The following is a 24,848-nucleotide window of genomic DNA, read 5'->3' as shown; positions in this document are numbered from 1 at the left end:
AATAAGAGGAGTCAGTGGGGCTGGATTACAAGGGGTGGTTAAAAGAACCACAATGAATTCCATTTTTCCCCCAAGGCTTTTCTAGTACCGAGGCAAGTCGGAACGGGTAGCGATGTCTAACATTTTGAGGCGGGTGACCCCTAAAGTCTTCAGAAAATGCAATTATATTGGGCTGCCAAAGTCTTCCCACACAGAAGCATGAATTTTTAACTACACCTGGACAGTGTGGGGAAAACAGGTGAGGAATGGTCGAATGATAGAACGTAGACCTTATTTGCCCAGAAAACAAAAAAAACAAACAAGCGGAGGGTCTTTCTACTTCTTGCAACATCTTTCCTTGATAAGACAGGTCACCTAGACAGCATGCAGAAATCAGGGGGTGGCTCAGGGGGCCGGAAGTGTTGGGAGGAGTAATATGGGAACAAGCACGTGGCCAGGAGCCGACAGCCCGTGTCGGGTCCGGTCTGCCTCCCTCACTCTCCAGCCCGACGGCCACCACGGAAGCAGTAAAATCCTTCAGATTGCGCTCAAGGCTCTACAGTGAAATCTTAGGCATCTGTAAACACAGAGGACATTCGTCGTTCCACATAATCCTTGACAGCAATCCGTTAAAAAAAAAAAACCTGAAGGGAATCGCGTCGAGATTTGGTTGTCATCTCAGAAAGGAGAAAGGGGTCGGCAGTGCTGGAAATGCAAGTCCTCGGGCCCGTTTCCTTCAGCATGATCTGCGGAGGTGCTCAAATGGATTCTGGGTTTCTCCTGAGAACGGGTCACTGGTTGGATCCTGTCCAGGTCCCTGCCAGACGACTGCCGCAAAGGGGATGAGGAAAGAGATCTGCTTTAATACAGCTCCTCTTTCTCCAAACCTGAAGGTAATCTTTCAGAGAAAACGGAGAGCCGACGGGCTTAAAATAAACAGGTGATACTTCCAAAGATACTACAGTACAGGCAGGGGGAGAAATCGATTTTTTCCTTTCACTTCTCAATCCACTCTAGTCCCCTTTCAAAAAGACATGATGTAAAGTTGAGGCACCAGTGGTTAAGGGTGAATTTGGACGTGATCAGCTCCAGCTGCTCTTTCCTGAACTGGGGGTGCGTGCCCTGGGGGCAAAGGCTGATGCTGACCACCTCCTCCAGGATGGTTTTCCACCTTCCCAGCTTCTTGGGTTTGTCCAGCTGTAAAACACAGAAGGGGGAATCGATCATTCAATCAATCAATCAATGGTACTTATTGAGAGCTTTCTACGTGCAGAGCCCTGTATTCATTCATTCATTCAATCGAATTTATTCAGAGCTTACTGTGTGCAGAGCACTGCACTAAACACTTGCACCGTACTAAGCTAAGTGCTTGGGAAAGTTGGTAGGCACAATCCCGGCCCACAAGGAGCTTACATTTTGGAGAATGTGTCACTATATCACATTGGGTTAAAACAAAATGACCTTGGATGTAGAGCTATGGAAATCTGGCATTAAAATAACATTTTCCCCAAATCTAAGTTTATCCATGCCTAAAAATAGTTGCAAGAATAATAAGAATTGCTCATTAGTAGGCAAGTGATCCTTTTGTGTGCAAAATTGTGGGAAATAAAAATAAACATGTATTCATATTTCAGAGGAATCTTTCCCACACTATATATTAAAGGAGTTGAGTTCAACAGAGTAAATTCAATTAGATATACACTGGTTTCATTACAAATGCAATGGAATGAAGCAATGTGGCTCAGTGGAAAGAGCCCGGGCTTGGGAGTCAGAGGTCGCGGGTTCTAATCCTGGCTCTGCCACTTGTCAGCTGTGTGACTTTGGGCAAGTCACTTCACATCTCTGGGCCTCAGTGACCTCATCTGTAAAATGGGGATTAAGACTGAGCCTTATGTGGGACAACCTAATTACCTTGTATCCCCCCAGCGCTTAGAACGGTGCTTTGCACATAGTAAGCGTTTAACGAATGCCATCATCATCATCATGAAATAAAACATGATTTTATATTAATGGGGACAAACCAATCAGCAAATTGACAAGAATGTTGTGGGAAAACAATAAAAGCATAACTAAAATAAACTCCAATACATTCTAGCAGAGTGGGAATGGTCCAAAAGTCATCTTTCCGAAATGAAAATTGATATTTAATAATGTTAGAGACCATGAACTGCATGCTGATAGTTCTCTCAACAGTTGTGCCTGAGCCCACCTCACCCCTGAGAACAGCAGTCCCTTAAATCTATAAATCAACTTGATTCAAATTGACAATTCTCTCTTAAATAATCTGATTTTGAATTAACTGTGTCTGCATGAGGTAAATGTATGAGCAGTTTGAGAACATTTCATAGAAACTGCAGGCATTTAATGACCCAAGAAGGAGCTTCTTCATTAGCCAATTATCATTAGGAAAATTTGATAATATTTCTTATTACAATTGAGCACACGGATAAGGTCTATTTTCCTGTGGGATTGGGCCTACCTGCATACTTATCCTTGATTGGCCCAGGACCCCCTGATTGATGGGTGCTGCCAGGGGATTACAGTAAATCTTGCTGCTCTTGTCATCCTACTATCAATCAATCGTATTTACTGAGCATCCACTATGTGCAGAGCACTGAACTAAGTGTTTGGAAGAGTACAGTACAAGACAACACGCAGACACATTCCCTCCCCACAACCAGCCTGACTGGACACTGGAAGCTGCCCTGGAGCTATCTGGGATGGCAGTGGGATTGGGGGGATGGGGTCTGGGAGGAGGGGGATTGGAGAATCCCCCTGTTTTTCTTTTCTTTTGTTTCAATGGTATTTTGTTAAGCATTATGTGGCAGGCACTGTATTAAGCTGAGATAGATACAAGATAATCAGGTTGGACACAGTCCCTGTCCCATACAGCGCTCACAGTCTTAATCCCCATTTTACAGATAACTGAGGCATAGAGAAGTGAAGTGACTTGCCCAAGGTCATACAGCAGACAAGCGGCAGAGCCGTGATTAGAACATAGGTCTTTGTAACTACCGGGCCCATGCTCTTTCCACTATGCTACACTGTTTCCCTACGACCTCTCTGACCTCAGTGTTCTTTAACAGGCTTGGAGAAGAATCCAAATACGATAGTCCTGACAATGCACAACACTACTAATGTTAGGCTTGTCCGGGCAGATTTGGATTAAAAAAAAAAATACAGCCCTGCGGAGACACAGCAATAGTTCCCAGAAGTCATTATGTATGCCTTCTCCAATGCAGTCATATACACAGAGGTAAATACAATATTCCCAGGAGAGGCTGATGTTTCCACACTTACCCAGCAAAGGGGCAAATGGGCCAGGTTGCAGGTGGGAGAGAGGACACCTGCAGCTTCTCCGACACTCTCCCAACTGGACCAGTGGGCTCACTGGCCAGATTTAAACTGCCCTGCTCGATTTTTCATATCTACGTTGACTAATTCCCACCTGTTTCTTCTCCCCCACAGCTCGGTACGGAGCTCTGCACACAGCTAGCGTTTAATCAATACTATTATTAGTACATCTATTACTGCTGGCCCCCAAGGAAAGAAATAGAAGAGTCACTGGCTATTTCCAAAGCAGCAAAGATGGGGATTCTGCTCCAGCTGCAGGAATGCAATGGCGATTTAAAAAACCCACGCTACCTGACTGCATTTTGGGAACTACAGCTCCCGAGAGCGATGAGCTCATCCTCCCGTCACATACGGTGCTGGCCAGACCTTCTCTAGAGCTCCAGGTAAACAGGAGAGACACAGCGTGGCTTAGTGGATAGAGGAAGGGCCTGAGAGAAAGACCTGGGTCCTAATCACGGCTCTGCCACTTGTCTGCTGTGTGACCTTGGGCAAATCTCTTTCACTTCTCTAGGCCTCAGATACCTTATCTGCAAAATGGGGAATAAGACTGTGAGTCTCATGTGGGACATGGACTGTGTCCAATCTGATTAGTCTGTAATACCCCAGCACTTTATACAGTGCCTGGCACATAGTAAGTGCTTAACAAATACCATTAAAAAAAACCAGGCAGGAAATGGAGTATGGAGAGATCAGATTACAGTTTGGAAATGAAGGGCAATGAGAAAAAGGAAAGTGGCATTATTTGGGTGGGGAATGGTTCATCTAGCGCTTAGAACAGTGCTTTGCACATAGTAAGTGCTTAATAAATGCCATTATTATTATTATCAGCAGTAGAGTACCTGCTTGGTGACCAGATTTCTGGTCATTTATTTATATTGATTTCTGTCTCCCAGTCTAGACTGTAAGCTCGTTGTGGGCAGGGAATGTGTCTATTGTTTTATTGTACTCTCCCAAGCACTTAGTACAGTGCTTTACACACAGTAAATGCTCAGTAAATAGAATTGAATGAATACCAGTGTGATTATTACTGAGAAGATAGTGACCAGCTCTCCTCTATCTGAGCTAAGAGGCTAATAAAAGGAAATACACTTCAATGAAAGCCTGAGGAATTTAGGTGACATGAAAATTCTTATTCCATGTTGAACACTGGAACACATTATCAAGGAAGTCTGTAAAATTGCCTTCTCTCAGGTCTCTTTAAAGCAAAGCTTATCTGTCTGGGATGGATTAGGTGCCTGTCCTGCTTGACAGATGGCACGGCTTGGGTGACTTCTCATGACTCCTCTACTCCCTCCTCCCCTTCCCACCCTAGGATTTTATACATCCCGACTGGTTTGGCCTCCAGCACAAAAGATCTGAGCTAACTTGCTACACATTTTTAAAAAGCCGTGTGCATATACTTGGCTTAGCCACTTAAAAAAATACCTAAATCTGTGTGTTGGGCAGGTGTATGCTCTTGTACTACAGATGCTTAATGTGAACAGTCTTTTTGTGAGCAAACTGAAGCCTAAAATCTCCCAGAGGTATTCAGATCTTATATGTACAAAAAATGCAATTGTCTTGGCCTCTGAAAACACAGTCTGATTAACCTGACCAGTAGAAGTCTTCAGAATGAGAGTATGTGCCTATATTTGCAGACTGAAAAGCTGCGTGGCCTAGAGGATAGAGCATGGGCCTGGAAATCACAAGGACCTGTGTTTTTGTTGTTGTTATTATTATTATCATTATTATTATTATTCTAATCCCAGCTCCACCAATTGTCTGCTGTGTGGCCTTGGGCAAGTCATGTAACTTTTCTGTTCCTCTGTAACCTTTTCTGTAAAATGTGGATTAAGACTGTGAGCCCCACGTGGGACATGGACTGTCCAACCTGACTTGCTTGTATGTACCCCAGTGCTCAGTACAGTACCTGGCACATAGTAAGCACTTAAAAATACAAAAAAAATATCTCTAAGAGCAATTTGTTTGTAAAGTGATATAGATAGAGCTTTCTCACTGAGGTTCTATTGTCACATTACTGACTCACATAGAAACATCATGGCTTTAACAAGACTGGGAATCCCGTCACCGTGGAAACAAACGGAGTGGACGGCAGTAAAGGCGACAGTGATAGCATGGAAGGGGGGAGTCCTCCCCAACTCTGCCATTAACTAACTGAACCTTGGACTTGTGTCAGGAAAAACTTGATCCAGCTGAATGGATTCTTCCCTTTACAATGAGTCTGCGGTTCAAATGACCAAGAAATAGGTACTGAATTTTACAATTTTAATTTTTCCTCATAAAATTAAAAGAGGTGTTCTAGAGACACACAATTTACTCTGTGATCCTCTGAGTTTTCTGAGGTTATGTCTTAATGTCCTCAATTTTCACAAGTGTACCCATCTACTAAGAGGAGCATGTATTTTACCTTCTGAAATTACATTTCATTTGAAACAAGGGCATGGTTTCTCTCGTATTTTGCTTGTCTGTTTTTTGCTCTATGCAAGGAATAAAAATGGTATTACATACGTGGCTGGAATTTCAATTCTCCAGCTGGTCCTGAAGGAGGAATTCCCTGTTGCAGTTTCTTTTGTTCCATCTGCTGCACGACCTAGGAACAGAAAAACAGTCTTAAAGCCAATACCAAGGCTCCTTGGTATTTCTTGGTTTTCTCTTGCAAATCCATGTTCTTTTACCAATTATACAAATAGTTAAGAGAGATCTCCCCCAAGTGGACTATTAAGTGCATCTACATTTAGGTTAAGGATGTGGAAAAATCCATGTTAAGATAAAATAAATAACATTAAAATAAAATGCTCTAGCTGGTATTTTGAAGTACTATACTCTCCCTTACAGACAACTTTAAAATATCTCTAACAAAGCAGATTTTTTTCCTTGTTTAAGGTTGGATGTTACATGCTTACTGTTTCACAATAATAATAATAATAATAATAGTATCTGTTAAGTGCTTACTATGTGCCAAGCACTGTTCTAAGTGCTGAAGAGGGGGATAGAAGGTAATCAGGTTGTCCTATGTGGGGCTCACAGTCTTAATCCTCATTTTACAGATGAGGTAACTGAGGCACAGAGAAGTTAAGTGACTTGCCCAAAGTCACACAACTGATAAATGGCAGAGTTGGGATTAGAACTCACGAACTCTTGACTCCCAAGCCCGTGCTCTTTCCACTGAGCCACACTGCTTCTCTGTACACAAAACTCTGTACTAATCACTGGGGTAAATATAAAATAATCAGATTAAACCAAGTCCCTATCCTATACAGAGTTTACAACTTAAAAAGGAAAGATGATGGCTCTGTGACAAAGCAGTACCTGATGATATTCTTGTTTCTGGGCCTGAAGTTGGTCATGTTGACGTTGGAGCTCTTCTTTTTGTTTCTGAAGTTCTTCTGCCTTCTTCTTAAGTTCATTTTCTTGTTGAGAAATGTGGTTTTCATATTCCTTTAGCTCTTCCTCTGTGAAGAGCTGCTGTTGGTCCAGTGTCTAACAGGAAAAATAAACATACTATGTAAGAATGGACAGACGTTTCTCAAAAAAAACAGTAGTGAAGAAATACCATAGGGTCACCAGGGGACACTAGAGGGTATTTTGATTTTTCCAACAACTTTATCACTTCCTGTTCCTTCTCTAAGTACAACAATGCAACAAACTTCTCACAAAATACGGAGAGAAACAGATTTCTCCAGTGCCCAAATACATTTTTTAACCTCAGAACAAATGACGATATTTGATTTTACTTTTAACAAGATTCCAGGCATTTTACTGTCTATGTTAATAACAGCTCAGCTTTTTGATGAAATTAATTTTGGTTATCATTGACACTTATAAAAACCCCTGAAGAAGAATGTTGAGCATTCAAACAAAATGGGGGAAAGGTGGGAGACAGAAATAAAAGAAAGGTCACTGAGTCTCAGGGTAATATAGTCACAGGACATCTCACTAGAAATATGGGTTTTCTTTGTTTTGTTGCGAGTTTTTTTGTTTTTTGGTTTTGTTTTGTTGGGGTTTTTTTTACCTCCCAGCTCTCTGGTTCCAAGAATTCTTTTTTCTCTGTGGCTCTCATAAACTCTTCTAAAGTTACCAACCGGTCCTTGTTAACATCAACCTGTTTAAAGGGAAACATAGATGTAATGCACAGTTGAACTCTTACTTGTGTCACTTCACATTGGAAATTTCCCTTCATTGATAGTCATCAACATTTTTGAAGCAAACATTGCTTGGATCTTTTTCCTTTTCTTCAAGATGGAAGCTCAAAACAGAAAACATCCTGTTTGCCGGGGGGGGGAGGGTATTTTTAAAATGCAAACAAGGGCAAATTGAAAGGGGAAAGCCATCTCACAGTTAAGATTAAAAGTCAGGATAATGAAGGTGGAAATTAGAGCAGTTATAGAATGCAGTTAAGGGTGTGTGCTTTATGCATTGGATATTCACCCCTCCCACCCCCAGCACTTCTATACATATCCATGATTTATTTAAAATTCCATCTCTCCCTCTAAATTGTAAGCTTCTTGTGGGCAGGAAACAGGTCTACCAACTCCGTTGTACTGAACTCTCCCAAGTGCTTAGTACAGTGCTCTGAACACAGTAAGTGCTCAACAAATACCACTGATTGATTGATGCACATATATTCATGGGCAAAAGATATATATTCTACTTATTCAAGAGAGATACCACTGGCAGTAAAGAACACCACTGAGTGAGTGTGTGGCTGAAAAGGTCAATGTAGTACCCACGATCTTATGGCTTTGTGGATAGAGCACAGACCTAGAAATCAGAAGGAGTGGGTACTTATCCTGGCTCTGCCACTTGTCTGCTTTGTGACCTTGGGCAAGTCACTTCACTTCTCTGTGCCTCAGTTATTTCATCTGTAAAATGTGGATTACGACCATGAACCTCATGTTTGACAGGGACTCTGTCCAGCCTGATTTGCTTGTATCCACCCCAGTGCTTAGTAAAGTGCCTGGCACCTAGTAAATGCTTAAGAAATTCCACAATGATAATCTCAGTCACACTGAATACACAAAAAGGCTGTCCTTCATTTTGTTGTCATCTTTGATGTTTGCAGCACCTGGAGCTGCTTTCTTAACTTGCCGCCAACCCCTAGCCCATGTCCTGCCTCTGGCCTGGAATGCCCTCCTCAAATCCTCCAGCCAGTTACTCCCCCCACCACCTTCAAAGCCTTACTGAAGGCACATCTCCTCCAAGACGCCCTCCCTAAGTCCTCCTTTCCTCTTCTCCCACTCCCTTCTGACTTGCTCCCTTTATTCATCCCATCATTCATTCATCGTTCATATTAAGAGAAGCAGCATGGCTTATTGGAAAGAGCCCAGGCTTGAGAGTCAGAAGTTGTGAGTTCTAATCCTACCTCTACCACATGTCAGCTGTGTGACTTTGGGCAAATCATTTCACTTCTCTGTGCCTCAGTGACCTCATCTGCAAAATGGGGATTAAGACTGTGAACCCCACATGGGACAACCTGATAACCTGGTATCTACCCTAACGCTTAGAACAGTGCGTGGCACATAGTAAGCGCTTAACAAATACAATCATTATTATTATTATGATCCCCCTGCAAGCACTTATGTACACTTCTGTAATTTATTTATTTAATGTCTGTCTCCCCTTCTAGACTGTAAGCTCATTGTGGGCAGGGAGTGTGTCTGTTCATTGTTATATTGTACTTTCCCTAGCTCTTAGTACAGTGCTCTGCACACAGTAAGCACTCAGTAAATACGATTGATTGAATGAATGAATGAAGGGCCTAAGATGGACTATGACAGGGAAAAGTTAGGGATACTATATGATAGATCCCTAACCCCAAGGAAGCCTGAAGGAGAGCTGAAGGGAGGAAAAGTGCCCTTTGGTTGCCACTATAAGGGACAGAATACTGAGTTGGCTGGACCGAGCAATATAGTATTTCTTGTTTTCTCTCCCTGTCCAGGTTTCACTGCTATTGTTGAAACCCTGCTGCTGTGGGCCCTCCCATTCATTCATTCAATCAAATTTATTAGGTGCTTATTGCATGCAAAGCACTGTACTAAGAGCTTGGAATAATACAATATAACAATAAACAGACACATCCCTGCCCATTTCTCCTGTTCATGCCTTTATAGTCTATTCCTGAATCTCTTGGGAGGCCGATGGGGTTTCCAAACCCAACCCTGTCTCACTTCTCTAGCTTTTCTAAAATGGTACCAGTTGGGTCAGTGGTTGGGTAGAATTCCATTACAACCTAAGAGGCACGGAACAAGAAATAACAACAATGATGGCATTTGTTAAGTGCTTACTATGTGCGAAGCACTGTTCTAAGCACTGGGGGGGGATACAAGGTGATCAGGTTGTCCCACGTGGGGCTCACAGTCTTAATCCCCATTTTACAGATGAGATAACTGAGGCTCAGTTAAGTGACTAGCCCAAGGCAGCAGACATGTGGCAGAGCCGGGATTAGAACCCATGACCTCTTACTCTCAAGCCTGGGCTCTTTCCACTGAGCCACGTCCTTTATTCAAAATTGCCTTTATTTGTAGTTTTCCCAAGTAGCAGTGTGGCCTAGTGGACAGAGCCCGGGCCTAGGAGTCAGAGGACTTGGGTTCTAATCCTCGCTTTGCCACATACTTGTGTGACCTTGGGCAAGTCACTTTGTTGCTCTTTGCCTCCATTCCCTCATCTGCCATATGGGGGTTCAATACCCGTTCTCCCTTCTATTTAGACTGTGGGACCTTTTTATCTTGTATCTACCCCAATGCTGACTATAGTGCTTGGCACATAGTAAGCGCTTAACAAAAAACACAAATTTTATTTTAATGTTGTGCTGGACTGTAGCCCCAAGTATTCACTGAAACTATTAAAATGTTTGGTTTCAATAAAATCTGGCTAATAGCTGAGGTAGGGAAAGTAACATATGGTGGCATGCTTTTTCCAATCATCTGCCACTCCATTCTTACATGGAGAACCTCAGTAAAACTTGGGAAGCTTGATGCCAGTAATGTAGAAAATGTCTACAATAAAACTCAATATCGTATTGCATATTACTCTGGTTGACATTCACAGCAGGTCCCTGAGGCAAACCCTACCTCATTCATCACATGTTCTCTCATCCTAAGCCTCTCTTCTTCCATTTCTACCATGTCATCTTCTTCGTTTTTCGGGTCGTAGACCTTCTCCAACTAAAAAGAAATAGAAAAGTCAGAGAAGGATATGGCCACAGCGGGTAAGAAAAATGAACCAAAGAAAACATCGACCGTGGAATCAATTCAAGCATTTCTAGTGTTACCTCTTTGGTAAAGAGAGCCTCTAATTCTTGCTCATCCAAGAAGCCATCATTATTGACATCTAAAATTTAAAAAAAGCCAAAGCACAAAGTTAAAAAACTAGAAAATGAGTCATCATCCAAGTCTAGTGATTCGCAGAGGGTTGAAAAGGCCAGTAAGAGCATGTACGTGTTCACGTGCAGTTAGGAACAAGTCTCTCCCTTCAAATAAGGCCAAAGCCTTCAGATAAATTCAGAAGGACAGTGCCAGTGCCAAATGCCATGATAGTTATTTTTAACAAGGAAGGATGCAACTCTGCAGAATTTCTCAAGGGCCGTGATAAACCATGGAAAAGGATGTATTCAAAACAAAGGAATACATGTGCTGATTCACCTCTCCAGGATCTTATTCCATACTAAAAGAAAAAAATCATTAGCACGGCACCTTTGGTGTAATAGTGGATTGCACACAACACTTACGTAATTGACCCATTACCCCCATTTTACACAAACGGAGAACGATACTCAAGGAGTGGAATTGAACACTCACAGAAATTAATGACTTCTATACTATTTTATGTCAATATCAGAAATTCAAGCCATTCATCTACTAAAGGGAAAACCTGAAAGATTTAACACAAGAAAGGACAAAAAACAGGACTCTAATGGAAAAGAGTTATTTAACTAGTAATGTTTGAAAGTACAACAAGCAAATATAATAAAATTTATTTTTAAAATCTATTACCATGCAACTTGTAAAATGTCTTGGGGTCAAAGTCATTAGGATCTAGCCCATCCGTCTCCTCCCAGACCTCTTTCAGTTGGTCTTTGCTTCCCTAGAAATATGGATCAAAAATAAGAAACCACTGAAAACAATTATTCTAATTGTAGATGAGTTTGGGTTATTCATTCATTCAACTGTATTTATTGAGCGTTTACTGTGTGCAGAGCACTGTACTAAGCGCTTGGGAAGTACAAGTTGGCAACATATAGAGACGGTCCCTACCCAACAGTGGGCTCACAGTCTAGAAGGGGGAGACAGAGAACAAAACAAAACACATTAACAAAATAAAATAAATAGAATAAATATGTACAAATAAAATAGAGTAATAAATACATACAAACATATATACATATATACAGGTGCTATGGGGAGGGGAAGGAGGTAAGGCAGGGGGAATGGAGAGGGGAAGGAGGGGGAGAGGAAGGAGGGGGCTCAGTCTGGGAAGGCCTCCTGGAGGAGGTGAGCTCTCAGTAGGGCCTTGAAGGGAGGAAGAGAGCGAGCTTGGCAGATGTTGGGAGGGAGGGCATTCCAGGCCAGGGGGGATGACGTGGGCCAGGGGTCGACGGCGGGACAGGCGAGAACGAGGCACGGTGAGGAGACTAGCGGCAGAGGAGTGGAGGGTGTGGGCTGGGCTGTAGAAGGAGAGAAGGGAGGTGAGGTAGGAGGGGGCGAGGTGATGGAGAGCCTTGAAGCTGAGGGTGAGGAGTTTCTGCCTGATGCATAGGTTGATTGGTAGCCACTGGAGATTTTTGAGGAGGGGAGTAACATGCCCCAGCGTTTCTGGACAAAGACAATCCGGGCAGCAGTGTGAAGTATGGATTGAAGAAGGGAGAGACAGGAGGGTGGGAGATCGGAGAGGAGGCTGATACAGTAATCCAGACAGGATAGGATGAGAACTTGAACGAGCAGGGTAGCGGTTTGGCTGGAGAGGAAAGGGCAAATCTTGGCAATGTTGCGGACACACAACACAGAAAAACTGGAATAAAGAATTGCCGCCATGTGACTAAGCCACTTGCAGTTTTCATTCCTTACTGGGTGATTAACTTTGGGATGATTTCCGTGTTTTTTCTTCATCTCCTCAAATTTAGATTCTTCTTCGTGCCTTTTTTCTTCATTGAGTGTTTTCAAATATTCTCTCCTTTCATGTTCCTTCATCATCTCGTACTTTTTAAATTCTTCATGGCGAGTTTTATCATAATTTTCTAAATCGCTGGTAGCCTAAAAATCAATGAAAAGATCATCCTGCAGTATTCGTGATTATTTTGGGAAGTGTGAGCGGTGCCGTTTATAAATACAAACTCTTCTTCTGTCTGTTCGACCCCAGCCGCTAATTCAATATCTTTCTGCTGGTTTCACAGCCCCCACCTCGCTTAACACTTTCATCCGCAACTACAGACTCTAAAACAGTGTAAGCAAATATGGGATTAATCCTGAGAAACCCTGGAGGGAAGGGTGGAAAAAATGGCAGTGATATACGCCCATTAACCAAATGAGAAAACTGTCAGGCCTGCACATCTAGTTTGGTGATCCCAGGCCCAAGCGCCATTTCTGCATTGCTCCTAACCTAATTAACAGTTGCATCACTGGACAAGATATTCAGCACAGCATATGGGTCCTGTCCACCTGGGATTTACCTGCTAAAAAATGTGATCTTAGTGATGTCAAAGGCCTAAGAGCAAGTGGAGCTCTAAAATATAGTTTTCTCTTCTAAACACTCACCGCTTTGATGAGCATATCTAAATCCGTAGATTCAAATTTGTCAGGATTCTGGTGGTTGAGATGTTCAAACTGTTTCAGCAGGGCATGATGGTCTATGCCTGTATCTATAAGAAAAAGGTTGGGGGTGGGGTGGAGATTTTGAATACTAAATTATTTTGTATGAGAAACACTGCCCATCTCCCACATGGGGCTCGTAGTCTTCATTTCCATTTTACAGATGAGGTAACTAAAGCACAGAGAGGTTAAGTGACTTGCCCGAGGTCACCCAACAGACAAGTGGCAGAGCCAAGATTAGAACCCAGGACCTTCTCACTCTCCCATCCGCGCTCGATCCACTTTGCCACGCTGCTTCTTCCTTGAGTACCAATAGCACATTTCAGAGTCTTCTCTTCCTAATATTAGGGAAATTGGGAGGAAGTTTCCAGCTCTAGGAAAATGGGATGAAAGGATTCTTCGGTGAAGTGCTGCCTGACAAAAAAGCTGTGTCCCTGCATATACGGCTGAACTGTTGTCAAGCTGGAAAACTGTTTCACACCAGTTTTACACCAAGCTAGCATTTCAGAGAACAGAAAGTACAAGTGTTCTATTTCCAAAAAAAATACACTGTTCTTTTTACTATTGAATTTTCAAGTGCTTTAATATTTATCAAGCGCTTTTCTGAGCACCGGGGTAGGTACAAAACGAACTGATTGGAAACAGTCCCCATCTCACATTGGGCTCACAGTCTGAGAAAAGGGGAGAACAGGTATTGAATTCCCATTTTTACAGATGAGGAAACTGAGTTACAGAGTGACTCACCCAAGGTTACACAGCAGGCAATTGACAGAAGGAAAAAATGTCACTCTGTTGATGAAGGTACATCTTCTTAGCGGGAAGCCCATCTGCTGGCAAATCAACCTTATGGAACCCATTCTGTGACAAATGTCTACTCAACTGGAATGCTGAGGATCACGCCAGAATAATAATGATGGCAGTTATTAAGCACTTACTATGTGCAAAGCACAGAAAGACAGAGCTTTTGGGCTGGCCCTGCACAGTTGATTGTTTTGTGCTTCACCAATCGAAGCCCTTTTCAAAGTTTGGGGTTAGAAACAACAGTCAAGGAATTATGCTGCAATGACATTTCCTGTCCTGACACAGGTACATAAGGAAGTAGAGAATGTGGGTGGAGAACTTAAAAGATTCTTATTCTGCTTTACCTTAGGGTACTCACCTTGAAAGGAATCCAATTTAGCTTTAATTAGCATTCTTAATCTTGCCACTTCCTGCCTTTTCAGTTCGTCAAGTTTTGTCCTGACATGGTGACTTACTAAATCAAGCTCTTTGCTTAATTTCCCGCTCTATTTAAAAAAAAAGCATAAGCTGTAGCAGAAGATAACTTAGTTTTTACAGAAAACTTTATACAAAATGTGAAAAAAATTCCAAATTACAGATAACTGACAAATACTTGTATCCTTATCAAATGTCTGATCATTTTGGCAAACATTGATAATCTTAGCACTAATGAAGACATTTAAAATCTCCATTAGACAACATTTAAGAAACTAAAAATTAGATGTTTCAATCCATAATTACCGTATAACACAGATGAGAACATATGACTCAGTATTATTCCTCCCTGGGCTTCTATGGATAAGAATCTTTTCAAATATATACTCTTTTGTGTCCTTTCCCCCTTCAGGATTTCCACTGTTTAGTGGAATACCTATAGGTTGATTGAATAAAGCTATTCATTTTCCTTCTCCCTTTCCTCCCAGTTTTCCCAGTCCTTGCTTCCAGTAAGCAATCCATTCAATCAATCAATCAACCAATGGTATTTACTGATTGCTTACTGGGCGCACAGCACTACATTAAGCATTTGGGGAGAGTACAAAACAACAGAGTTGGTAGACATGTTCCCTGACCACAAGGAACCTACAGTCTAGTGGGGAAGACAGACATTAAGATTAATTACGGATCTGTACATAGGTGTTGTGGGGCTGAGAGTGGGGGTAAATATATCAAGTGTGCAAAGGGTACACACCCAAGTGAAAGGGAGAGGGAATAGGGGAAATGAAGCTTAGACAGGGGAGGCCTCTTGGAGATGAGATTTTAAATTAGCTTTGAAGGTGGAGGGAGTGGTGGTGTGTCGGACACAAAGGGGAAGGAAATGGCCTAGACAAACCCTTCACTGATGGAAAAACAGAGCCTGCTCACTTTCCCGGGCAATGCTGGATCATGCTAACAACATAATTTAGAAAAGAAATAGCTGGCACAAAACTGGTTTGCTTTGGTTCTTGATAAAAGTCTCCCACAGGCTCAGATTTCTTTTCTTCATGATTCCTCTCTGAAAGTTCCTCCCCGTACCTCTATAACTTCCTAACTACTTTACTGAGCAATATGCTTGGATTTGCACCTTATTTTAAAAATGTGACATTTTTTGCACCTACCTTGATTTCTTCTATGTCTGCGCTTTGGAGCTTCTCTCTGAAATGTTTATCTGTTTCCAGCACATCGATTACTTGCCTGAGGTATTCATCATAATAAAGACCGGTATCCTTCAAAATCAGAAGCAAATATTACTCTGAATCAATAGTATTCACTGAGTGCTTACTGTGCGCAGGGCACTGTACTAAGCATTTGGGAGAACACTTACAACTGCAAAGCAGTCTAGCCCGCCCTAAATTGTTGTTTCACACTTCAGCCACCCTCCCGATTATTTCCAAATTAGGAAGTCACTGATTACTATTCTAAAATCAACAGCATTTTTAACTCTGAAACTACTTAACTGGCAAGACAAGGGCAAGCGGTGTCTATTGGTTTTCCACAGCACCTAATGCACTACTAGCATTCAGTGACCATTCAATAATGTCGTTTACATTTATTGAACAGTCTCAGAGGGCATGTTCTACATATGTCAGACATTATTTAATACACTTGGAGATGTACTGCTAAATTTGAATATTTGACAGGGAAAAGACTACTAAGATTTCCAACATCCAAAATATGACATTTAATCAAGTAATATTAGAGGCCATACATTTTAAATGGTCATAATTGCTCTTTCAGTCTCAACTGAAACCTGACTCACTTACCGGAGCCTCTACTTTTTCTCCTTCTACAGCGGGAACTTCTTTTACTTTGGTCTTGTCTATGTCTATAGGCACAGCTTCCAAACCATTTAGAAGACATGTAATCAAAGGAAAACAATAGTGTAGCAGGATGGCTCGCCACCTCATCTGAAATTTAAAAAATAAAATTACATTTCTGAACATATTTTTATAATATTTTAAAAGGAACATGCTTTCAAACCCTAACAACATTTACAGCACATTCATTCTGAAGATGTTCAAGGTAATGAGAGACCACTGGTCCCCAGATGGAATGATATAAATGATTATTGGCCCATTTTCCAATCTAGTGTCTTATACATGTGCAGTATGACTAGCATGGCCCCTGATGACCACTGCAAAAACCAGACAGAAAGACACACATGATACCACATGTAACTCTGAGCATGTAGGGTAACGATGTCACAACTGCCATTCTGCACTCGTAAAAGGTGGGGAATCGCCAGTATCAGGTGATCCAAAAGATTCTAATGATAGAATCTTTCATTATTTGAAAACTTGAGCTAAAAACCCAATGTCTGGCAACCTCTGGTGTGGTCCTTCAAGAAGCATAGATAGGCTCAAATCCAGGATACGAGACATTCAATTTGCCTGAATCATTTCTGGACATGTATTACTGAAATCAAAGAGCTAATTTCTAATCTAATTTTGTCTTTTCTCAAGTTGATTCAGATAAGAGCAAATGCACAGATGATGAAGGAAACAGGTTGCATAACACGGAGTGTGTCAAATGTCCCAAATCTACTTAGTATCAATGGCACTATAAATGCTGAATATGACATAGTTGACTTCTGACATATAAGGTGATCTCAGTGACTCAATCATTGCTTTTCAAACAACATCATCCAACCGGTTCTCAGCACAAATGAATGGTAATGGTGACAGGAAGGCAATCTTGACTAGACTCTCTAAACTTCAAGCAGCTTGTGGGCAGGGAACATGTCCACAAACTCTGTTATATTGTACTCTCCTAAGCGCTTAGTACATTGCTCTGCACACAGTAAGTGCTCAATAAATACGACTGACTGATTGTCGCTTGAGGGTTGAATGTTTCCAGTTCAGGCAAATACCCACAGGAGATGCAGCAGAAGTTTAAGTAAAAAGGAGCCCTGTATTTTTATCTTCCATATGCGGGAACTCCCTGCATAATAAATATGGTATTTGTTAAGCCCTACTGTGTTGTCAAGCACTACTCTCAGTGCTGGGGTCTTGTCTTGTCTTATGCCGTCGAGTCGTCTTTGACCTGTAGCGACGCCACGGACACATTTTTCCCCAAAACGCTCCACCTCCATACAAGTTAATCGGGTTAATCACAGTCCCTTGTCCCACATGAGGTTCTCACTCTAAGAAACAGAGGGATTAAGTACGGAATTCCCCATTTTACAGTTGAGAAAACTGCAGCACAGAGAAGTCAAGTGATGCCCAAGGAAACACGGCGGGCAAGTGGTGGAGCCCGGATCAGAACCCTGGTCCTCTGGCTCCTGGGCTCATGTTCCTTTCCACTAGGCTTTTGACTCAAATTCTTCTTCACTAAAATTGCTGACCAGAATGGGGAAGTACCTGGGGACATTCATCATAAGCAAGCAAGCAGTTTCCCTTTGCAAACCTGGTTTAACAAGGGAGACAAGAGACTATTAACTACATCCAAGAAACGACCCTTCCTGGAGTCCGGGATTTGAACACCCTGAGTTACAAGAAAAATTCCATTAAATTAATTCAAATAATAAACCATAAAATACAAGAAGTGAATCTATTAGGGGGAAAAAAAAAAACATTTCAAGATAATGGAACCGGCTAAACAAAAGGCAAACTAGGGGGTCCAGAAGACAACCAGAAAAAGAGTTACATGTAAAGCCACTAACCAACAATCAGTCAAGGAATTACTTAAGCACAAAACTGGGAGTCCAGGGACTTGAATTCTAATTCTGCCTTGGCCACTTGCCTGCTGTATGACCTTGGGCAAGTCACAACTTTTCTGTGCCTCAGTTTCCTCATCTGAAAAAATGGGGGTAAAATATCTGTGGTTCTTCCTCCTTCTAAGATTGTGAACCCTGTCAGTCCACCTCATGTATTAACCCAAGTGATTATCACAGAGCTTGGCAGATGGTAAGTAGTACTCAGAGAAGCAGCGTGGCTCAGTGGAAAGAGCACGGGCTTTGGAGTCGGAGATCATGGGTTCGAATACGGCTCTGCCACATGTCTGCTGTGTGACCTAGGGTAAGTCACTTAACTTCTCTGAGCCTCAGTTACCTCATCTGTAAAATGGGGATTAAGACTGTGAGCCCCACATGGGACAACCTCAACACCTTATAGTCCCCCCCCAGCGCTTAGAACAGTGCTTTGCACATAGTAAGCGCTTAACAAATGCCATCATTATTATTATTACTCAGAACATTAGCTTTGGTGAGGGACTGGTGTGGACACTGTCACCAATTACCCCTGGTTTCCACTGTCTCCCTCTGCCTCCTTTTATCTAGTTCTTCCTAATCATCAGCACTGCCCAGACAATCTAGCTAACATTTATATACAATTAATCATTCATTCAATCATTTACTGAGGGCTTACTGTGTGCAAAGTACTGTATTAAACGCTTGGGAGAGTACAACTATTTATTGAATGCTTACTGTGTGCAGAGCACTGTAGTAAGCACTTATATACCTGTATATATGTATATATGTTTGTACATATTTATTACTCTATTTTACTTGTACATATGTATTCTATTTATTTTACTTTGTTAGTATGTTTGGTTTTGTTCTCTGTCTCCCCCTTTTAGACTGTGAGCCCACTGTTGGGTAGGGACTGTCTCTATATGTTGCCAACTTGTACTTCCCAAGCGCTTAGTACAGTGCTATGCACACAGTAAGCGCTCAATAAATACGATTGATTGATTGAAAAATTGGGAAAGTTCCCTGCCTACAATGGTAAAACCTTTTTAAAATAAACATTTTTTAAAAAGAATAGAATGTAATAATAATTATGGCATTTGTTAAGCACTTACTATGTGTAAAGCCCTGTACCAAGCACTTGGGTAGATACAAGGAAATACTGCTTTCAGTGAATGTACTTAACCTGAAAATATCCATATGGTACCTTGATCTTATCAGTTTCAAAGACAGTAGTATTAAGGTTGCTATTGTACGCAATTTCCAGGCTTTGAGGGCATTTTAGTTAACAATGCGTTAACAGTACTTTTTATCAACAAACAACCTGCAACCCATCTGTTTATAACTTAAACTTGTCTGTATTGTTTGTCTTTATATATTGTAAACCTTGTTTACTCATTTCTGGAAAAAAAGATGGTCAACATTTAATATACCTGTGGTAAATAAAATATAGTGGCCTAAAATAAATTAGTTTGCAACCAACCACTGTTTAACTTCCCTTAAAGTTTTATGTTAGTGGCTGATCCAAGTCTTTTTTTTTAAGGTGAATACAGTAATGCTTAAAATTCCCAGGTTCCTACTTTTAATTTTATACCCTAATTGTTGGTACCACAAATTTTATCCAAATCCTTTCCAAATGGCCATTCAACACATCAGTAGGCACTAAAAAGAACCTTTAACATACGCTTCATTCCCTACTACCAGAAATTGCATGCAATTCAAAGAAATACTTGAAATATCACCCTAAACTTAGAATTTTATTAGTTTTGTTATCACCTGAGTTCCTAGTCTAATTTAACCCTGAAGTACATATTTATTGTTTTATGTTTTAAGGCAAGGGCTCAAATCAGCGCTTAGTAGAGTGCCTGGCATACAGTAAGCATTTAAATAACATAAAAAAATCCTACACTCCCTCAATTTTATAAAGAGCACCTGGTGTTCAGAGGTAATGTCTATGTGCAAAAGAAAAATGGAACTAAACATTAATGATGATGATGGGGATGGTATTTGATGGCTTACTATGTGCCAGGCACTGTACTAAGTGCTGGGGTAGATGCAAGCAAATCAGGTTGAACATAGTCCCTTGCAATTTAGAAGGTAGGACAAAAAGTCTAAGAAACAGAAAATTATGACTGAAAGAGGCCTCTAGGTTATGGCTAGTAGGGTCCCATTGTCAGCCAAGCTATTTTAATTCAAATCCTTAAAACACTTAAAATCTCCATTGGAGGGAAGGTTTACAGTGTTCTTCAAACCTCGAAACTCTTTAATAACTGGCCAGACTGTAAAAGAGTTTCCTATTATTTAACCGACAGTTCCCTTATTACAGATGGAATGAATTTCTTATCACTTTTTTGTTAATTCATCTTCACCAGTGGCCGTTACCATTTATTTCAACAATGGCTCTGCCATATGGTAAAGTGTAACAACTGGACAGCTCTTACAGATTGTTGTGTAAAGGTGCTTGCACAAGTTTTTAGGGGGTGGTTGAAATGTCATGGAGAAATAGTTCCCCAGATAAGATCCAGAGGAGCTGGCCTGCCCAAAAAGATAATAAGTGTAATTCAGCATTCTCAAAATGTTGTTTCAAAAAATCTCCCTCCTTAAGAATACTGGATGATGTGATGCTACTTCCCCAGATTAGGCTTTGTGGTCTTCCATGAGTTTTTGGCAGCTAAGTGCAGAAGTGGCAACTTCCATTCTCTCCCTGACTTCCATATGCCTTAACGCTGATCATATCAGAAGCAGTATGGTGTAGTGGAAAGAGCCAGGGCTCGGGAGTCAGCGGTTGTGAGTTCTAATCCCGGCTCTGCCACTTGTCAGCTGTGTGACCTTGGGCATGCCACTTCACTTCTCTGTGCCTCAGTTACTTCGTCTGTAAAATGGGGATTGAGACTGAGCGTCCCACATCGTACAGGGACTGTGCCCAACCCAATTGGCTTGTAGCCACCCCAGCGCTTAGTAGAGTGTCTGGCACATAGCTTAACAAATATCATAGTTATTATTTTAACCATGTCTCGGATTTCTCTACTTCATAGTTCACTGGAAAAGTGAGGTAGGATTAGCATGTACACTCTTCTCCATTGTCCTTTATGAATCTTTTCGATTTAAATAAGACCATCCCCAAAACTCATCGGGGGTGTGGGGGAGGAAGGTGTTCAGCTTGGAGATTCTGGATTGTGATGTGGGTCTGGGTTATGACGTGGGTTCCTTAGAGAAGCAACATGGCTTACTGGAAAGAGCCCGGGCTTGGGAATCAGAGGTCATGAGTTCTAATCCCAGCTCCACCACTTGTCAGCTATGTGGCTTTGGGCAAGTCACTTAACTTCTCTGTGCCTCAGTTACCTCACCTGTAAAATGGGGAATAGGACTGCGAGTCCCACGTAGGACAACCTCATTACCTTGTATCTACCCCAGGGCTTGGAATAAAATCAAGCAAAGACCTGTCCCCACGTCATATCTATTTTAATGTCTGTCTCTCCACCCTCTAGATGGCTTAGTGGACAGAGCACTGGCCTGGGCGTCAGAAGGACTTGGGTTCTAATCCCAGCTCTGCCACGTGTCTGCTCTGTGACCTTGGGTAAGTCACTTAACTTCTCTGTGCCCCCTCATCTCTAAAATGGGGATTAATAATAATAATGATGGTATTTGTTAAGCGCTTACTATGTGCAAAGCACTGTTCTAAACGTTGGGGGATACAAGGTGATCAGGTTGTCCCACATGGGGCTCACAATCTTAATCCCCATTTTACAGATGAGGTAATTGAGGCACAGAGAAGTTAAGTGACTTGCCCAAAGTCACACACCCGATAAGTGGTGGAGATGGGATTAGAACTCATGACCTCTGACTCCCAAACCCATGCTCTTTCCTCTGAGCCACTCTGCTTCTCTGAGCCCCATGTGGGACGGCGACTGTGTCCAACCTGCTTAGCTTGTATCTAAGAGAAGCAGCGTGGCTCAGTGGAAAGAGCGCGGGCTTTTGAGTCTGGGGTCATGGGTTCAAATCCCGGCTCTGCCAATTATCAGCTGTGTGACTTTGGGCAAGTCACTTAACTTCTCTGGGCCTCAGTTCCCTCATCTGTAAAATGGGGAATAAGGCTGTGGGCCCCCCGTGGGACAACCTGATCTCCTTGTAACCTCCCCAGTGCCTAGAACTGTGCTTTGCACAGAGTAAGCGCTTAATAAATGCCATTATTATGATCTACCCCAGCGCTTAGAAAAGTGCTTGGCATACGGTATGCGCTTAATACATACCATTATTGTTATTATTAGACTGCAAGCTCTTTGTGGGCAGGAAACTTGTCTCCCAACTGTTATGTTGTCCTCTCCCTAGAGCTCAGTACAGTGCTCCGCACCCATTAAGCGCTCGATTGGTACTGGACTGTAACCTTGGAAAAACTGCGAAGTGGGGACCCCTGATTTGGGGGGGAGCCGGGTTAAAGCCTCCCCCCTGCAAGATCTTGTCCCTGCCCTTGGCATGACTCCAATCCGGGGAGAGACTGCGAGCCAGAACTAGAGGAGTAGGATGAAACCTCCTCTCCTCCCATCAGAGGAGGGTGATGGAGAGGGATGGCGGGGGGGATGATGGAGGGGGGATGGGGGGGAATGGAGGGGGGACGGGGGGGGGATAGAGGGAGGATGGAGGAGGGGAATGGAGGAGGGGGATGGAGGAGCGATGGAGACGGGGATGGAGAGGGGAGATGAGGGGGATGGAGAGGGGAGATGGGGGAGATGGAGGGGGCAGATGGAGGGGAGAGATGGAGGGGGTGAGGAGGAAGGAGGGGGATGGAGGGGGGAGATGGGGGAGATGGAGTGGGTATGGAGAAGAAAGGAGGGGAATGGAGGAGGGGGGATGAAGGGGGATGGAGGAGGAGGAATGGTGGGGGGGTGGAGGAAGGGCATGGAGGAGGGGAGATGGAGGAGGGGGATGGAGGGGTGATGGAGAGGGGGATGGAGGGGGGATGGAGAGAGGGATGGAGGGGGGAGATGAAGAGGGTATGGAGGAGGAAGAAGGGGAATGGAGGAGGGGGATGGAAGGGAGAGATGGAGGGGAGAGATGGAGGGGGGTATGGAGGAGGAAGGAGGGGAATGAGGAGGGGAGGTGGAGGAGGGAGGTGGAGGAGGGAGATAGAAGAGGGAGGTGGAAGGGGGAGATGGAGAAGAAAGGAGGGGAATGGAGGAGGGGGATGAGGGGGGTATGGAGGAGGAAGGAGGGGAATGGAGGAGGGGATGGGGAGATGGAGAGGGAGATGGAGAGGGAGATGGAGGGGGGTATGGAGAAGAAAGGAGGGGAATGGAGGAGGGGGGATAGAGGAGGAATGGTGGGGGGGTGGAGGGGGATGGAGGAAGGGCATGGAGGAGGGGATGGAGGAGGATGGAGGGCTACCCAGACCCAGGGCCCTCCAAGCCCCCATCCCAGCCCACCCAGGGAGGTTTGAGGTGGCAGGGGAGGAGAGGGGCTTTGCCAGGGAAAAATTTCCCGACAAGTCCCGGTCCTCCCGGTCCTCCCGCCGGGCTCCGCGACCTTGGCCGAGGCCGGCGGCTGGACGGTCGGGGCCGCCCGGTCGCGCGCTCACCTTGCCCCGGGGCCCGGAGCCCGAGATCCTCGGCGGCAAGGTCACCGGCCCGGACCCTCCCGGCTCGGCTCGGCTCGGCTCGGCTCGGACCGGCTCGGCTCGGACCGGCTCAGCTCGCTCCGTTCGCCCGGCAGCCCTCCGGCAGGCCTCCTGCGGCCAGCCCGCCGCCGCTGGTACTACCGCGGGCGGCCGGCCGGCGCGCTCCGCCAGCCCCTCCGCTGCCATGGCGACAGCCCCGCCCACCCCCGGGGGCTTCCGATTGGACGGCCGGGACCCCGAGGCCCCTCGCGGAGCGCTCGGATTGGACGGGCCGCAGACGCGGCGGGGCGGGCGAGGGAGGGGGGCGGGACGGGGCGGGGCCGGAGGAGCGCGCCAAGAGGTACGTGGCGCTCGGCGGGAGGCTCCGCCCCCTCTGCGCAGGCGCCGCCCCTCTCCGGCCCGGGCTCCGCCCCTTCTGCGCAGGCACCGCCCCCTCCGGCCCAGGCTCCGCCCCCTTTTCGGCAGGAGCTTCTCCTCAGCCCGGGTTTGGGCTAGAGCACGATGGCCACCGGGCCTCGGCTTCGAGAGCCTTTCCTTTCCTGTGGGATGGGAATCTAGTCATTCAGTCAATCGTATTTACTGAGCGCTTCCTATAATGATGGCATTTGTTAAGCGCCTACTACGTGCCAAGCACTGTTCCAAGCCCTGAGGTAGATTACAAGGTGATCAGGGTGTCCCACATGGGGCTTACACTCTTCATCCCCATTTTACAGATGAAGTGATTGAGGCCCAGAGAAGTTAAGTGACTTGCCCAAAGTCACACAGCTGACAGTTGGCGGAGCCGGGATTAGAACCCATTCATAAATTCAATCATATTTATTGAGCACTCACTGTGTGCAGAGCACTGGACTGGCATCGAGAGCCCCTTGCCCACCGAGGCGGGAGCAGGCCCAGGCGGACCCGCCTTTCCCTTCCTGTGGGATGGGAACCTATTCATTCAATCAGTCGAATTTATTGAGCACTTACTATAATGATGGCATTTGTTAAGCGCCTACTACATGCCAAGCACTGTTCCAAGCCCTGGGGTAGATACAGGGTGGTCAGGTTGTCCCACATGGGGCTTACAGTGTTCACCCACATTTTACAGATGAAGTGATTGAGGCCCAGAGAAGTTAAGTGACTTGCCCAAAGTCACACAGCTGACAGTTGGCGGAGCCGG

At 44.0% G+C, this 24,848-nt stretch overlaps 1 protein-coding gene across 2 annotated transcripts; it reads right to left on the bottom strand.

Annotated features, from left to right (window-relative positions):
- Nucleotides 1-216: 216 nt before the first annotated feature.
- Nucleotides 217-23,719, bottom strand: NUCB2 (nucleobindin 2). 2 transcript variants are annotated; one of them, XM_038764428.1, is made up of 13 exons: nucleotides 23,651-23,719; nucleotides 16,157-16,300; nucleotides 15,512-15,619; nucleotides 14,296-14,422; nucleotides 13,083-13,186; nucleotides 12,396-12,581; nucleotides 11,325-11,415; nucleotides 10,604-10,662; nucleotides 10,404-10,496; nucleotides 7,346-7,435; nucleotides 6,643-6,813; nucleotides 5,842-5,923; nucleotides 217-1,176 (listed from the first exon to the last, which is right to left on the bottom strand). In XM_038764428.1, exons 2-13 carry the CDS (start codon nucleotides 16,298-16,300, stop codon nucleotides 1,040-1,042), a joined length of 1,392 nt encoding a protein of 463 aa, XP_038620356.1. In that variant the 5' UTR covers nucleotides 23,651-23,719; the 3' UTR covers nucleotides 217-1,039. The 2 variants fall into 2 exon arrangements, with proteins under 2 accessions (XP_038620356.1, XP_038620357.1); XM_038764429.1 differs by lacking the exon at nucleotides 217-1,176 and having other exon boundaries at nucleotides 5,834-5,923; nucleotides 23,651-23,718.
- Between the last annotated feature and the right edge of the window lie 1,129 nt (nucleotides 23,720-24,848).

This window comes from Tachyglossus aculeatus, chromosome 22 (assembly GCF_015852505.1).
Source record: "Tachyglossus aculeatus isolate mTacAcu1 chromosome 22, mTacAcu1.pri, whole genome shotgun sequence".
Taxonomy (NCBI): Eukaryota; Metazoa; Chordata; class Mammalia; order Monotremata; family Tachyglossidae; genus Tachyglossus; species Tachyglossus aculeatus.
This window is presented reverse-complemented; position numbering and strand designations above follow the sequence as displayed.

Excerpts from the sequence above, each read along its gene's own strand:
- NUCB2 (XM_038764428.1), bottom strand. The coding sequence starts at position 16,300 with ATGAGGTGGCGAGCCATCCTGCTACACTATTGTTTTCCTTTGATTACA. Across the intron at positions 14,423-15,511 it reads CAGACATAGAAGAAATCAAG|AGCGGGAAATTAAGCAAAGA; the intron begins GTAGGTGCAAAA and ends TTTTTTAAATAG. Across the intron at positions 12,582-13,082 it reads TAGATATGCTCATCAAAGCG|GCTACCAGCGATTTAGAAAA; the intron begins GTGAGTGTTTAG and ends ATTGATTTTTAG.